General features: G+C 57.7%; 1 protein-coding gene across 1 annotated transcript; it reads right to left on the bottom strand.

Moving 5' to 3' along the window:
- Positions 1-23: 23 nt before the first annotated feature.
- MAP3K11 (mitogen-activated protein kinase kinase kinase 11) lies at positions 24-16,160 on the bottom strand. The gene is made up of 10 exons (XM_025445802.3): positions 14,126-16,160; positions 9,302-9,482; positions 8,959-9,107; positions 8,677-8,852; positions 8,300-8,543; positions 7,726-7,839; positions 7,073-7,208; positions 6,895-6,986; positions 1,561-1,971; positions 24-912 (listed from the first exon to the last, which is right to left on the bottom strand). Exons 1-10 carry the CDS (start codon positions 14,862-14,864, stop codon positions 575-577), a joined length of 2,580 nt encoding a protein of 859 aa, XP_025301587.1. The 5' UTR covers positions 14,865-16,160; the 3' UTR covers positions 24-574.
- Positions 16,161-16,257: the final 97 nt, after the last annotated feature.

The following is a 16,257-nucleotide window of genomic DNA, read 5'->3' as shown; positions in this document are numbered from 1 at the left end:
CTTCAGAAAGGTGACAGGCTATGCCTGGGGAGACAGCTTGGAGAGTTTATTTGGCTTCATTGGATCCTGAGGCCGAGGCCCCAACCCTGGCCGGGGCAGCAGGAAGGCACCCAGAGAGTCCTAGCCCCAAATGACCCCAGGGCAAGGTGAGGGCGGGTGGGGGGGGTGCCCAGGCACTGAGCCCTGGGGCAGGGGCTAGAGTAGCAGGGCCTGGTCAAAAGTGCTGGTGACAGCTGAGGCTGGCCCCTCTCCCAGGCACATCCCCTCCTTCCTGCACCAACCCTGGGGGCAATTCCCTGAGACAGGCTCTGGTCCTCCCAACCAGCTGGGTACAGTGTTGGGCCCCAATGGGGCAGGTAAGTCGGGGGACCCACAGGTTTCAGGTGTGTCGGGGGACGTAGGCCCCCCCATCCAGTGTGAAGGCTTCCTGTGCAGTGTAGTGTTCCTGACCCCCAGAAGGGGTGGGGTCCCTGGGGGAAACCAAGGCAGCTACAGAGGCTTGCCCGGCTCCTGTTCCAGTGTATACTGTGGCTCCTTTAGGGCAGCTGGAGCGTGGGGGAGCAGCCCGGCCCACTCACGGCCCTGCCTCTGGCGCCCACGGGGCCTGGGCACCTATGTCTTTGGTCTGTGCCCTGCAGTCCTGAGGGCCCCCCCGGAAGGGGTTGGCGGGTGGAGAGTCCCAGAAGGGGTCTGAGTCTGGAAACAAGGTCCAGGGTGCCCGGCGGGGCGCAGGTTGTGGCGAAGACAAAGGTGAAGGCCGGGGCCCAGCTGACACAAAGCTCCACGGGTCGATGCGGCTGCGAAGGGGTGAAGGCCGTGGTCGGCTGATGAGGCCCAGGGGTGGTGAGCGTGGGGTGCCTGGGGTGCCAGGAGCCGAGCGCGATATCCCGGGTGGGGGTGAGACAGTACTTCCTAGGGAGTGGGGAGAGGGGGCCTAGGGTCAGGCAGCCAGCGGGTCCTGGGCATCCACCCGAGGCACGGCCCAGCTCTGGGCCTGGGTTTTACCATCTGCACAGGGAGCGCTTGACTCTGAACTTCCATGCCCCCCGCCCTGTTGTGCTCTGCTGGGTGCGTATGTGTGTGTGTGTGTGTGTGTGTGTGTGCATCTGTTTAACCATGCAGTGGTTAAGAGCAAGATCTCTGGGGTAGAGGGGCCTGCACTTGGATTCCAGCTCCGCCTGGTACTGGTGGGAGCCTTGAGTCCCCCATCTCTGTGCCTTCGACTTCCTCATCTAAAACATGGGTATGACTGGAGTGCTTTGCGCACAGGGTCCCCCCCACTCCCCCGGTTGTTAAGTGAGACAAGGTCTCTAGGCAGTAGGAACAGCACCTGGCGCCAGTTAGCAACCAGTAGGCGTTTGCTCTCCTCACCCCACGATGATTATTCCTAGTATTTCACAACCCGCCAGGCCGGGCCCCACCCCATCCCCCCCCACCCCCCCGGGTGACTGAACTTGGCAGTCAGCCCCCCATAGGCGCCCCCAGTGCCCGAGGGCCCGGCCTGGCATCCAGCAGCCCCCTCCCCTCCGGCCCCACAGCGGGCGGCCACTGGCCACTCACCACGCCTCTCTCCGTCACGCCGGGGGCTCTTGGCCGACCGCTGGCCCACAGGGACCCCCAGCTCCAGCAGCAGGGGCGCGGGGGCCGGCGGGCCGGGGGCATCGGGGCTCAGCGGGGAGGCGGGGGCGTCAGGCGTCTTGGGGGAGAGGCGGAGGAGCGGGGCCGGGGGCGGCTCGGCCGGGGACACGGAGGGCAGTGCGCGGGGCGTCGGCGGGGTCTCGGCGCGCTCCCGGCCCGGGCCCCCGGGGGGCTGCAGGTCTCGGCCCAGGCCCAGGGAGGCGAGCAGGGCGGTGCCGCGCAGCAGGGCGCGCTGGATCAGCTTGGGCGTCCCCGAGCCGCTCCCGCGCTCCGACAGGCCTGGGCGCCGAGGCTCCTCAGGCTCCGGGCTCCCCCTCGGCCGCGGGGGGTTACCTGGCAGCGGGGGCGGGCACATGTTAGGCCGTCTTCGGGCGGGGACCCCAGGGACCCCTCAGTGGCCCTGGAACAAGGACTGAGTTCTGCTCCCCACCAACGTCTCCCCTGACTCCCTTATTCCCCCACCCAGTTCCTCCACCCCGCCGGCCTCCCCCCACCTCTCTCTCTCTCTCTCTCTCTCTCACTTTGGCCTTTCAGAAGGGGTGGGTATGGGAGGGCAGTGTAGGCTAAGGAGCCAGCAGGAGCAAAGCCTGGGAGGCAGCTAGGTGCCTTGGAGCCCAGAGCTGGGGGCTGGGCTGAAGAGAAGGGGTGGGGCTGGGTCCAGCAGGAGGTAAGCTGAGGTCCACCAGGAGGTAAGCTGAGGCCAGATCCCAGCTGACTTCAGTGGCCTTAATGGGCAGCCAGGGGCATCTGCAGGGCTCCAGGGACAGAGCTGGGACCTGTGCCCTGTGCCCACCTCCTTCCTGGCTGTTCAGCCCTGGTCCTTCTGCCCACCTGCTCCTATTCCATCCGTAGCTTGAACTGGGCACACAGGTCAATTATACTGTACACAACAGCCCGGAGAGGCACACATCACTGTCCTCATTCTAGAAATGAGGAAACTGAGACTCGGGTGGTCAGTTGTTTGTGCCAGGCCTGAGCTCAGTGAGTTAGGGGCATTATGTTGTCTGATCCTCGTGCCCCAGGGGTTCCAGGCTCAGAGAGGTTAAGGGTGTGTCTAAGGCTGCACAGCCAGTGAGGGCTAGAGATGGCTTCACTCCAGGTGGAGGCAACGGAGTCTTTTGCTCTCCACTACTTCCTAGCCAGACTCTGCTCTGGATTTCAGGACATCAGTGTCCTACCTATGGGCCTAAAGTTGGCCTGACTCCATTCTAGACCACCAGGGGTGAGTGTTGGGAACCTGACATTGAGGAGGGGGTGGTGGTAGCACCACCTATGATGGCCTCCCACAAAGCCCAAAGTCGTCTTTGGCGCTAGAACTTGCCACTCTCCATTACCACTAAAATAAAGTCCAAGCTCCTCGGCTAGGTTTTCAAAGCCTTCCCTTACTCCACGTACCTTGGGCCAGGCCTGGAGTGGGACATGGGGCTGAGTGTCCAGAGGAAGAAATGCAATGCTGGGGAAATTGAGCTTTTACTACCAAGACTTGGTTCAGGGTCCCTTTTCTCAGCTACAACCCTGATCCAGTCTTTGACTTATCCCTCCTTATCCAGGCCCCTGCCTTTAAAATGCAAATTGGCTAAATTCCCCATCACCGTTCCAGAACTGGCTCCTGCCTGCTTTTCCAGCTTCACCCACTCATTCACTCAACTGACATCTGTTGGGACTGGGCTGGGCCCCACAGACCTGGGGGATGAAGGCCTGCAACTCCCTGGCTCTCAGCTCTTCTCTGAGTTCCAGCCAAGTTTCCTTTTCCTCGGGTGTGATAAGCCCGGTGCCTGCACACACGCTATTCCCTCTGCCCAGCACACCTTCTCCACCTTGGCTTTCCATGATCTCTTATTCACCATTTAACACCTAGGTGAAAGGGCGCCTCCTCTGTGAAGCTGTGGTGCTGTTAATTATAGTAAGAAATATATATTTGGTCTTCATCTCATTCTTGGCACAGAACTTCTAACTAAAACTCTCAGATCTTACTCAGTGATAGGTGGGTAGAAGTAAAAGGAGCATCTTCCGCTCTTCCTAACCAGCCCCTATGAATCACATTTAAGTTCATATTAACAAAGTCATTTTTGGAAAGCCTGTAAAAAATGGAGGTCTAGTTGCCAGGGGAATGAGCCACATGACTAGGCAGCTGGAGATTGAGGTCTATCGCCAACAGCCAATGATTAATCAATTGATCATGTGCACATAATGAAGGCTCCCTAAAAACCCCAGCCAGAGGGTTCGGAGAGCTTCTAGGTTGGTCAGTACATCAAGGTGCTGGAGGGCGGCATGCCCAGAGAGGGTACTGAAGCTCCACACCCCCTCCGACATACATTGCCCTGCACATCTCTTCTCTCTGGTTGTGCTTGGTCTGTGGTCCTTTACACTTAGTTGGTAATCTAATAAGTACACTGCTCTCCTGAGTTCTGTGAGCTCCTCTAGCCAATTATCATGCCCAAGGGGGAGGAACCTGAGATTTAGAACTGGCTGGTCAGAAGCACAGGTGACACCTGGGACTCATGACCAGAGTCTGAACTCGGGTGGGGGGCAGGCTTATGGCACTGACCTTCACCCAGGGGGTCTGATGCTAATAACTCCAGCTAGACTATGTCAGGACTGAACATGAGCCACACCTGTGGTGTCAGAAGTGGAGTTGGCAACACCTAGAGGAGAACAAGAGCTTTTTCCTCTTCTAGAAGCCTTCCCTGAACCCCTCTTCACCTGAGCAGTTATTGCTCACAGCATGCATGCCTGATACAGCCTCTGCCTCTGCCCCACCACTTACTACGGTCGGCTCTACTTGTTTGTTTCTGAGCTGCCCCATCCACCAGACTAGGCCCTCTCCCGGGTCAGGGCAGGGCTGATTTCTTACAGGTCCATGCCTGGCTCATAAAATGCATCAATACATGTTTGATGGAAGGGTCCATTCTTATGACCCTAGCAACAACCACCTAAGGTGACTGTTATGATACCACTTTAAGGTGAAGGAACTCACCCTTTACAGTGATATTAAACAGAATAGGGGAAAACATGTTTAAAACCAGGAAGAGAGGGCAGCCCAGGTGGCTCAGCGGTTTAGCGCCACCTTTGGCCCAGGGCATGATCCTGGGGACCCGGGTGAGTCCCATGTCGGGCTCCCTGCATGGAGCGTGCTTCTCCCTCTGCCTGGGTCTCTGCCTCTCTCTCTCTCTCTCCCTCTCTCTTTCTCTCTCATGAATAAATAAATAAAATCTTAAAAAAATAAAAAATTAAAAAAGATTTTATTTATTTATTCATGAGAATACACAGAGAGGAGAGAGAGAGGCAGAGACACAGGCAGAGGGGGAAGCAGGCTCCACACAGGGAGCCCAATGTGGGACTCGATCCCGGTTCTCCAGGATCACACCCTGCGCTGAAGGCGGCGCCAAACCTCTGAGCCACCCAGGCTGCCCAATAAATAAAATCTTAAAAAAAAAAAAAACAAAACAAAACCAGGAAGAGAAATGAGACAAAGTTAAGGGAAGGTGGACATCAGTACCCGCACAAAATGAGAGCATAAAGACGTTCCTGTGCTCAGTGGCCTGAGAAACAGGTTTCCAAAAGGTTAAGTGCCTTGCTCAAGGTAATGCAGCAAGGAGTTCCTTGAATTTGCCTCTAAGCTTCCTAGCATGAAGAGCTGGCAACCCTGTAGTTTAGGATAAAGCAGAGACCCAGAGACCCTTGACCCAGAGATGAAGGTGAAATCGCCTCCATGGGGCCTCACAGAGAGGAGGTGCCATGTGACAGTGGCTCGAGGACAACGTGCTGCACAGGGACGTTCTCTCGTTCTCTCGGTAGAGGCTGACTGCATCCATCAGCAGGCAGCTTACTGCGACCTGTTCCCCAGTAGTATGGCTGACGCCTAGGGCAATCTCACAGGATCTGTTTTGATTCTCAGCCAGGCTTCTGGTTCTGGCTGTAGGTCAAGTTCATGTACTCTTGTGGGCTCAAGACAGCCACAGGAGTGTGGGCTTATGCTCGGGGAACCCAGTGCTCGGCCAGCAGTTGGGCTGAGGTTGGTGAGATCCTTCCAGATAAGGTGCAAGCTTGAGAAGGAGGGGTTCAGGCCCTTGTGTCCCTAGTCCTGCTTCCTCCAGAGGGCTCTGCAGAATATGGTAGGGGCTGCTTCAACCTACACACCTGGGTTGATGGTACTTTAAGTTCTCTCCTGGCCCTTCTAGCTTGGTATGCTCCAGAGCAGGTGAATCCAAGCTGCCTGCTTGGCCTTCTAATTCTCAGTTCAGTCCCTGCAGCACAGCCAGCTGGGGGCAGTAAAATTTCTGGACTGGGGAGTGGTACTGCAGATGTCTAGGACCTGCCTCTGGAGTCAGACCTTGGTTCAAATCTCTATTCTGCTGTGTGCCCTACATCAAACCACATAACCTTCTGTGCCTCTCTATGATGGTGCTAATGATCATACCCACCTCACAGCATTGTCTGGCACGTAGGAGGCACCCAGTAAATGTTACCCGTTGTTACTACTATCAAGTATAACTCAAGTAAGGGTGGAGGTGATATGCTGGGTGGGGTGACAGGGGCTCTGACGGGACCCAGAGGCAAGGAAGGATGCAGCTTCCTACCCTTTGCCAATCCTGAGCTGAGCCCTTATCCCTCTGAAACCGGGGCCCTGCTCTCTGCCCAACCCCCTAGCTTCCCAAGCAGTGTGTATGTACCCAACTCTTTCTTCAAAAAGCTTCTAAGTCTCTCTGAGTTCTAATTCTTAGCTGAAGGCTCTAGGTAGGTTACTTTACCTCTTGGAGCCTCAATTTTTTCATCTAAAATGGCAATAATAATAGCACATCCTTCACAGGGCTGTTGATCCGATGGAATGCCTGGCACCTAGTAATTGCTGCTATCCTCGTGGAGGACAGAGAAGCTCAGAACTGCCCCAGATACAGTGACAGTGGGTCCTGGATCCCCACCTGCTCAGCTTTCTTATCCTCTTCTCTACCTAGAGGATCCCTGGAAGGGACTCTGAGAAGTGCCAGTGTGGCAGCCACCTGCCTGGCTCCACTATGCATGGGTGGTCTCCCTCCCCTCTCTGAATCCAGTTTCCTTTGGATCCCAAATGGGGAGTACCATTCCCTGTCTTCCTTCCCTCCCTACAGCCTGCTGAGGCACAGTAGCTTCCACAGGGCTAGGAAAGCTCCCTCTTGCAGGCTAGGCCTGAACCCAGGATTAACTTCCTATAGTTCTCCCTGCAGTAGCCACAGGAGTACAGCAAGAGTCTGCTGTGGGGTAGATAAAACCACTCACCATTGAGCATCGGGGGTGTAGAAGGAGATCCCAAGGACGATGAGTCATCTGAATCCAGGTACCACGCGGCTTCATCCAAGCGGGACCTTCTCCTGGGGAGTGGAGGGGATTGGACTTCATGAATCTCAGAACTACTGGGAGGTGGACAATGCCGGGGTGGGGGCACTCAGGCGCTCACCTCCCATTCTGGGCTTCCCCAGGCTTGGGGGAACTGGGACCCCAGGCCCAGCATGCTCGCCGCTCTCCATTGCTGGAGTCCTCCAGACGCCGGGGGGATTGGCGGCCCCATGCCTGGCCTGGTTCTGCAGGCTCCACTGTAGGTGGAAAACCAGGGAGTCTGAGCTGAGGTCAAGAACCCTATCATGAGAGGTGGGCACCAGGGACAACTTCTTAGAGGATGGGGGATGAGGCTGGAACCCATACCATTCTGAGGGTGGGTTTGGGGCCACAGAGAATTTGAGCAGAACTGAGATGGAGTAGGTGGGTTTGTGTCCTGGGCTAGCAATGGGGTGGGACATCTCATCTAGTCCTTCCGCTGGCATCTGTGCTTAATAGTTAGCACACTGTGGCAAACTTGCCTGGGTTTGAATTCTGGCCCTGCCCATCATTAGCTGTGTGACATTAGGCAAGTTACTTTTTTCACTTTTCTCTTCTCCAAATTTAGATAAAATGAATGCTGTCCAGGGAACTTGGAGCTATCAGTCTAGAGACAGGGAAGGGAGCCTGGATGTGGGGAGTTAGAGGAGGAGACAGTGGGTGGAATCCACCTCCTAAGACAAGGTCTGAAAGAAAGATAAGGGGCGGGGGGAAGCACGGGAAGAGGTTTCTTACACTGGATCGCCCGGAACCGGGGGAAGGTGGGCGAATCCCCAGCTCCGACCTCGAAGACATTTCTCCTCCGGTCCAGGCCAGGTGAGGCCTGCACAGTGATGCGGTGTTTGAAATCTGGTGTTGGGGGGGAAGCAGGGTACAGGTTTGTGGTGGACAAGAGCCAGGATTCCAACCCTCAGGGTCCTCTCGGCCAGCTCCCGGGCCACCAAGGCAGCGCAAGGACCGGGCCTGGCACGGTGGCTGTGACCGAGGCCAGCATCACTACCTTCACGGGCCCCGGGTTCTCGGTAAGAGAAGCAGCCAGCCTGGACGCCGCCACCACCATAAGTGAGGCGGACTCGCTGATTCCCGGGAGGACACCGTCCGGGTCCCCAAGGCCTCACCGGCACTTTCCTGACCCCGCCCCTGCCCGGCCGCCAGCAGAGATTTCCACCAGAGCCCGCCCACACACGGAAACAGCGCTGTGGGCCCCGCCCCCGGCCCGCCCGCCAACACCGCCGGCCAATCCCAGTGTGGCCAGCGCGGCCGCCCCCGCCCCGCCCCGCCCCCGCCCCGCCCCGCCCCCGCCCCCTACCGAGGGGCATGCTGATGCGCTCGCCGCCGTCCCGCGCGCGGAGCTTGCTGCGCTTGAAGGTGCCGCGCCGGCGGCGTACGTGCGGCCGCTCGCGGTCCACCTGCTGCAGTAGCAGCGTCAGCTCGCGCTCGAACACCTCCAACTCCCACTGGGCCAGCAGGTGCTCGCGCCGCCGCAGCTGCTCCGCCTGTGACCGCTGCTCACGCGCCGCGCGGGTCAGCTCCTCCTCGCGGCTCAGAAGTTCCTGTGCCCGAACAGCGAAGGCGGTGGGATCAGCCGGGTCTGGGCCCTAGCGTCGGCGCCCCCCGCCCTGCCCCGCCCCAAGGAAACCGGGGAGGCACTTCCCGGCGTTCCTTTCCAACCTCGTGACCCCCCACCTTTTCCTTGGCCCGCAGCTCGTCGAAGAGGCCTTGGATCTCGCGCTTCCAGCCTTCCTGCATGGAATGGAAGGAGTCCCGCGGCATTTCCCGCAGGACTTGCGCCTCTAGCGCCTCCAGCTGCTGCAGGATGGAGGCAAAGTCGGGCCTGCGATGGGGGTCCTGCGCCCAGCAGTCTGGGGACACGGAGTGGAGGGGGGGACAGAATGAGAAGGGGTCTGTGGGTGGATGTGTCTTGTGCCCAGGAGCTCTGCCCCGCCTCCTCCAGCCCCTTCCCCTTACCTGCCATGAGCTGTGCGAAGGGCTCAGGGCAGGTGGATGGGATGGGCAGCGTGAGCTTGTTGACGGCTACTCCGTAGGCCACAGCAAGGCAGTCGATACCACGGTAGGGCACCTCCCCAGTCAGCAACTCCCACAGCAGCACCCCGAAACTGTGGGCGAGACAAAAGGTCTGTATCCACTCCTCTACCTACTCATTGCCATTTCACCCCAAAACAACTAGGAACCAAATGACGGGTCCCTCTCCACTGGGCACTGCCTCTCTACCCAGCCCTAGATTTTGGCAGCCACCTGTGTCCTCCTCAGCCCCACAGATGGCCTTGCCCAGTCTCTACCCAGGCCTCACCTCCAGACATCGCTGCCCTTAGAGAAGGTGGAAGCCTTGATGACCTCAGGAGCCATCCAGGCATAGGTGCCCGCAGCACTCATTTGTGTGGTTTTGTGCCACTCTCGGGCCAGGCCAAAGTCCGTTATCTTCAAGGTCTTGTGGTCCATGTCATCACCTTCAATGGGCTGCAGCAGCAGAACTGGGGAAAAGGGGGGCTGGATTGTGGGTGCTCCACATCAGGTAGTGGGGACAGGGGAGGAGCTAGGAGCAAGCCATCACCTGACAGACATGCAGGCTAGGTACTGGGAGCATAGAAGTGATCTTGCTCTGGAGAGTTCACAGCTGGGGTTGGGGTAAAATCAGAGAGAAATAGCAATACTGGGAAACTTGTGGAGGGGCTACTTGGGGCGGGGCATATACACTCAGCTCTAACACTCACAAAGCAATCTCTGAGGTACACACCATTATCCTCATTTTATAGAAAAGGAAACTGGGCAGAGAACTTGCCAAGATCATCTGCAAATAAAGAACAAATTTCCACCACATCTATGTGGTTCTAAATCCAGTGTTCTAACTTTTCTCTAGTGCTGCATTGGATAGAAACCCAATGTGTCTTGTCATGTTGCTGAAGCAGGAGAATGAACTAGAACCTCTCTTGGGAGGGGAGCAGGAGGGAGCAGGAGGGAACTCCTTGGTGAGAGAGGAAGCCCAGCAGGCCCCTGGTCCCCTTATCGCCTCTTGGCTAGTACAACCACTCCCGGGAGAGAAAGACTCCAACAAAAGACATCTACTGATGCAGTTGGATGTAAAGAAATAGGGGGTCTAAGAACTGAAGGTTCTTAGAAAAGAAAGAAGCTGGGGACAAATGTAGGAGTGGATGGTCAGACTTGGCAGGGGCTCACGGTGTTGACCCAGATGGGGCCACCAAACTCTATACAGAGAGGAGAAGCAGCAACTTGCAAATCTCTCATCAGGACAAACATGGCTCAAATGAGAAGGTTTTGAGGACAGAAAGGGGATAAAGTCATAGACTCATCGAGGGTTTGAAAGGGCCTCTCACTTTTCTACTTACTGCAGAGAAGTGACATCCAAGCCAAATACCTTCCTGCACATATGTCATTTTAGGGCACATGCACCTCTCAGCTCTCCTGTCCAGGGTGACAGCACCCTTCTGGGCACAGCTCAAGGTACTGGGGCTGGGGCAGAGGGGATGGACACCTAACCTAACCTGGCGAAATGGAGGACTTCTCAGGGCTGGTGGCGGAACTAGGATATTCACTTTTCCAGGCATAAAGCTATAACCCCCGATCCTGCGCAGGCCAAACTCTCTGGGCCTTGTGGGGGCAACTGGCACTGCTGTCCACCTGCTCCCTTCTGTCTTTGATTCTGGGGCCTCTGCCTGCTTCTGCTGCCCCCCCCCCCCACTTTTAAAGATTTTATTTATTTATTAATGAGAGACACCGAGAGAGGCACGCTCACTGCTGGTGGGACTCTGATCCCAGGACCCCGGGATCATGCATGACCTGAGTCACTCAACCACCGAGCCACCCAGGTGCCCCTTCTGCTGTTTCCTTAGGCCCTCCTCTAACCTCATCCTTTCCAGTGCCAGTGTTCCTCAGAGCCTGGCCTCTCCTCAACCTCTGCCCACTGCCCTCAGGCTGTCTTGGCCTCTCCCAAGTGCCCCACTGCCCACTCCCCATTGGCTTCTCCCACATTTGGAGCTCTAGGTCGGAAACCAATTCAGCTGCCCATCATCGCCCTGTCTGATGTCCAAAGGCCCTCAACAACCACCTTCATCATCCTACCATACCAGCAAATCTTCCTACAATTTCTCCTGATTCAGAGAATGGTCCTACAATCCACCCTCTCCTCTGAGCCAGACTGACGCTGAGTCCCAAACAATTAATAAAGCTAAGGATGAAAAAAAAAAATAAAGCTAAGGATGATAACAAAACCCACCTCAGATGGTTGTCATAAGTATTTAACAAGATCACACTTTTTTATTTTTTAAGTAGGCTCCACACCCAGTGTGGACCCCAACATGGGGCTTGAACTCACAGCCCTGAGATCAAGATTTGAGCTGAGATCAAGTTGGATGCTCAACTGACTGAGCAACCCAGACACCCAAACAAAATCATACTTCTTAAATCCTTAGCCCAGGGGGTGACATCTAGTATGAGTACCCTAAAGATTGTCAGCTGTCCTAAAGATTAGTCCTCTACCTTCTCATATGGACTCTCCTTGCTGTCCTCTGTCAAGGGTCCTCCCGGCTTTGCAACAGCCTCTGTCCTGGCTGTTGGAAGCTCAGAACTGGACCACTTAGAAGACACTACACAAGCTCATTCCAACGCAGAACCACAGCAGGGTGGGGGCAGGTGGCTGGAGTGGGACCAGGCAAAGGGGTCTATGTATGGAGGTTGGAGAGGAACTCCCATCTCCTCTGGTAACAGGACCCACCCATCCTCTTGAAGACCAACTGGTCAGGTCTCTAGCCACTCGTACCTCACAGACCAGTGAAGGGCTTCTGCACCAGCCTCTCTGGCTGGGGGGCCAGCCTCCCCTTTTCCATCAGGTAATCTGAAGCCCAAAGACACGCAGCCTCTCATCCAAAATCTTGGGACATCTTTGTCCTAATGGCCTGTCACCTCCCACCACCAACTTGGCCTGACACTTCTGAAGCCTCATCCTCACCTCTGCATCCCCTGCTTTTTTCCAAGTGCCTTGAATTTGTCCCAACCTGATCTGCCCCTTTGGTGTCTGATATGGACCTTGGGGAAGGGGTGGTCAGGGGCCACCTGGAGCGGAGAAGGCTGGAGACCCCAAGCTCAGTCCCATTCAGGGCCCTGGCCCCCACCCCCCTCCCCAGGCCAGCCTCTGTGGGGCCAGGGAGTGGCCTGGGCAGCTCACGCCTCTTCCGCTTCCCTCCCATGGTCCCTACTTCTCCTTTCTGGGAGGCTGAGACCAGGTCTCCAACTGGGAAGGGAGTCCTTTGGGGGAGAAATTGGGGGAGGTCTGACCCAGGCTGGGCTGGCTGGTCAGTCCTGTGACTCGTGGGCCCAGAGAATTCCCCCTCCACTCCCCGCCAGGCTTCCTCACAAGGCCCCCATTGTCCAGGAAAATCACGCCATTGTTTCCTGCCTCTGCCCCCCCCAGCCCAGGGACTCCCCCCACCATCCCACAGACAGCACCCCAAGCCGAGGACTGGGGTCTCCAAGGTGGGAGGCCAGGCTCAGCGAGGCTGAGGGCACCTGGCCTGTCCTTCACCATCACCCAGACTCTGGGAGAGAAACAGGGGAAGGGGGGGGATGCAATCCCTGGCTCCTTCCTCTCCCACAGCACCCCCCTCCCTTGGTTCTTTCCTCCCCGGCAGGCAGCTGGGGTGGGGAGGGAGCAGAGGCTGGAGCAGGGGCAGGAAGCCGGCTCAGGGGCAGCAGGAAACGCAGGAAGCAGTGGGGAGGGTGGGGAGCAGGGGCCTGGGCTATTGTTCCATTTTTTCTGGAAAGAAAACTGGAGGAAAAACAGAAGAAGGGAGTCCCCTCCCCCAAAGCCTTCGGGGAATCTCCCTTGGATTGGGGCAGGGAGTGGGGGTCCCTGGAGGGCTAGCACCAGGCTGAGCAGTGAGAAGTACCCCACTGGATGAGAGGAGTAGGTGGGGTGGCTGGCAGGCCTTTCCTTGTCCCTCCGGGCCTGGCAAGGACTCGGATATTACTGGGTTATGGCGTCCTACTCCCCAGAAGCCACTTGTATATGGCCAGCCCAAGCCAGGCGGTCCAAAATATCTATGCTCACCCCCCACCAAGAGCTGCCCAAGCCTCTCCAATAACCCATCAGCTCCTTCTGCACTTCCTATTGCTCTACAGCCTGGACCCTGGTCCCCCCTTCCCTGGCAAATCTAGCTCTGTGTCCCCACTATTGGGGGCACGGTAGGTGGCTCTGAGTCCTGCCTCTTTGCCTTTGCTCTGGTCGTGTTCTACCTGAACATCCAACAGGGTGCCTGCTTTGGGCCTGGTGTGAAGCTTATCTGCTCCAGGAAGCCCTCGGAACCTGTCACTCGCTTGTCTTGGGCCCATGCTGGGCAGTGTGTTGGGCCTGAAATGGCTGGAGATGCTGTACTGGACTGCTTGAGTCTCCCTTAACCCCACCAGGCCCACCCTAAGTGCTAATTCCAGGCAAAGCCCTCTAGGTGATCCAGCCCTCGAATGTTCCCCCACATAGCTGCAGACCCACTGTGTGCCAGGCAGCAGACACCAGGCTCACCCAGCCCCTTACACCATTTCACCTTCCTGGTCACTCCCTTTTTACAGAGTCCAAAATTGAGGCTCTGAGTTGAAATAACCAGTTAAAGGTCATGTAGTCAGGGGTATGGGCAGAGCCAGAATTCCAGCCCTGTCCCCAGCCTTGACCACCACGGGGTTTAGTGGGGGCTTTCCTCTCCAAGATCTCTGTTCTGGAGGAGCTTTCTACCCCAAGAACAGAGCATCAACAGCATGGGCATGAACTTTAGGGGGGGAAGAAGATGACTGCCAGCATCCAGAGCTCTACTGCCTTGAAGTGGTGCCCATGTTAGGCAGGACACTTATGGCTCACTTGAGAGATCCCAATTTTTTAACCTGGTGGCTGTGAGCCAGGGTCAAAGACTCCTGAGGCTGGGGCTTGAAGGACTGTTCGGTGCCTGGGTCTCCTGCTTTGCGGCCAGTGTGGGTAAATGGCACCCCGACTCTACTAGGACTCCCCTAGGGAAGGAGCTCCTGCCTCGAGTAGATCCCCAGGGGACTCAGCTGAGAAGTTGGCTGGTGTGTGCTTGGGCTATGCCACCCTCCAACCATGCTCCCCAAAACTCACTGTTGTTGGACTTGAGGTCTCGGTGGATGACAGGCACCAGGGCCTCACAGTGCAGGTAATGCATCCCACGGGCAATCTGCACAGCCCAGTTGACCAGTACGTGGGGGGGCACACGCCGCCCAGCCAGGGCACGGCTGAGGGGCCCACCAGCTGCGTACTCCATCACCAAGCACAGGTTGGGCTCCTCCAGGCACACGGCCTTGAGGGCAATGATGTTGGGGTGTGCCAGCATGGCGAAAAGCCGGGCCTCCTGGCGCACACTCTCGGCTGTCACACTGATGTCCTCATCGGGGTCCTGGCGAGCTGCCTTCACAGCCACCAGCTCACCTCGCCAGCTGCCGCGGTAGACCTTGCCGAAGCCACCGATGCCGATCACCTCCTCCAGCCGCAGCTCTTGGAAGCTGGCCACCTCGCAGGGGGGTGGGCCACCGCCCCGAGACACATAGTTGGATGGAAAGATGCCCACCTGGCCACCCACCTGGCCGGCCCACCAGCCCTCATCGCCTGAGATAGCTGCATCCCGGGACAGCACCTCCACACGGTCGCCCTTTCTCAGGGCCAGTTCATCCTGCCCATTGGGCTCATAGTCAAACAGGGCTGTCCACACGGGGTTGGCATAAGCCGCTGTCTTCGGGGACCCCTCTGGCCAGCCTCCGCCACTGCCCCCACTGCCCCCACCGCCACTGCTGTTCCATGACCCCAGCGGGCTCTTGAGAAAGAGGTTCTTCAAGGGCTCCATGGCTGGAGTTGATTTGGGGGCAAGCAGGGTATCTTCCCTGGGTGCCCCTGGTCCCCACCCCTGCTGGCTGCTGAGGCCCTAGTCCCGGAACCTGGGCATCCGGGCCCTGGCCCTCAGCTCCAGACCCACACCTCTCTGGGGAGCCAGGAGTATTGACTCCCGGCCCCCCGCATCTCGGGCTTCTAGAGGGCCACCCAGGGCAGTGTGGTCAGGCTCTGGGGGTGGGACCCCGGGGCCTCCTGCGTCTCACCATGGCCAGCTTGGAGGGGCCTGAAGTCCCTCCGTCCCAGAGCAGTCCTGGGAGATTGGCTCCAGCACTCGCCAAGTGCAAGGTGGGGTCCGCAACGGGCAGCGCGGGGACTCCGTTGGGTCTCTTTGCGCAGGGGGTGGCTGGCGTGTTCCTAGTTTGGCCGAGCTGCCGCTTCCCAGTCCGGCTCCCTCAGCCCGACGGCTCCAACCCCGTTCCCTTCTTCCTCCTCCCTTTGTACTTTGGCCCCGGGGGCGGGAGGCAGAGGTGGAGGGTGGAGTTTCACTTTTTTCCGCTCTTCTCCTTCTTGCAGGAAACAGCATCAGATGACGCGGGCGGGTAGCGCTGCTCCCCTCCCAGAGGCTGCCGGCGCCGGTCCCGGGAGTTCCCGGGTAGGCGGGCAATGAAGGGCAGGAGGGGATGATCGCCCCGAACACCCATCGCAGAAGGTTCAGGGTCAGGGTTGGTCTTTGCTAAGGACAGGCCATCCCTTCCGCATCCGCATCCGCAAAACGGGGTAAAGAACCTGGCTTGGGAGTGGGGCAAGCCTAGTCTTGGCTCCGAAGTTGCAGGACTGCATAACTCATCTTTTCGCCTCCTTCCCTTCATAGCTGAAATAGGGACCAGAAGCTCTGCTTGGGATGGGAGTGGGCAAGACTGGAAGACGGAACTGGCTGCATCTCAAACTCTTGGAACGAGTTGTCTAAGACTGTCCTCTTCCCCTTACCTGGGAAACAATCCACTTCTTCACCCCAAGCCAAGTGGGCGGAAACCTGAGACTGTAATTCTGAACTTCGCCCAGTGGTTGGATTCAGAAGAGCCAAATTGCCCTTACAGCTGCTGGATGGACAGACCCCGCCCCCCCATTGCCTTGAGCCTGTCACTTTAAGAAAAGCGACGCTATCCTATTTCTATTATTCATGCCTGTTCTGGAGGGTAGCTCTCCACCCGCTAAGTCTGAGCTCTGACCCGGAAGTAGAGGCTGCTTGGGGCGTGAGTGCGGGTACGCGGTCCTACACTGAAAGGGGCGGACCGAGAGGGGCGTGCCTCGGTGGTGCACAACTATCGCAGTAGCCCCGAGAAGTCCACGCCTCCTTTTGCTCCACCTCCTGTAACTCACTGAGAGAGTTTTGTGCCAATTAATCC

Source organism: Canis lupus, chromosome 18, assembly GCF_003254725.2.
Source record: "Canis lupus dingo isolate Sandy chromosome 18, ASM325472v2, whole genome shotgun sequence".
Classification (NCBI taxonomy): Eukaryota; Metazoa; Chordata; class Mammalia; order Carnivora; family Canidae; genus Canis; species Canis lupus.
The sequence above is the reverse complement of the archived record's forward strand: the minus strand, read 5'-3'. Positions and strand labels throughout refer to the sequence as shown.

What these genes read in the sequence shown, in the direction of transcription:
- MAP3K11 (XM_025445802.3), bottom strand. Translation starts at nt 14,864, where the DNA reads ATGGAGCCCTTGAAGAACCTCTTTCTCAAGAGCCCGCTGGGGTCATGG. An exon ending in AGACCTCAAGTCCAACAACA is followed by an intron (nt 9,483 to 14,125) that starts GTGAGTTTTGGG and finishes CCTTTTCCCCAG; the next exon opens with TTCTGCTGCTGCAGCCCATT. An exon ending in TACACCCCCGATGCTCAATG is followed by an intron (nt 1,972 to 6,894) that starts GTGAGTGGTTTT and finishes CCCCGCTGCCAG; the next exon opens with GTAACCCCCCGCGGCCGAGG.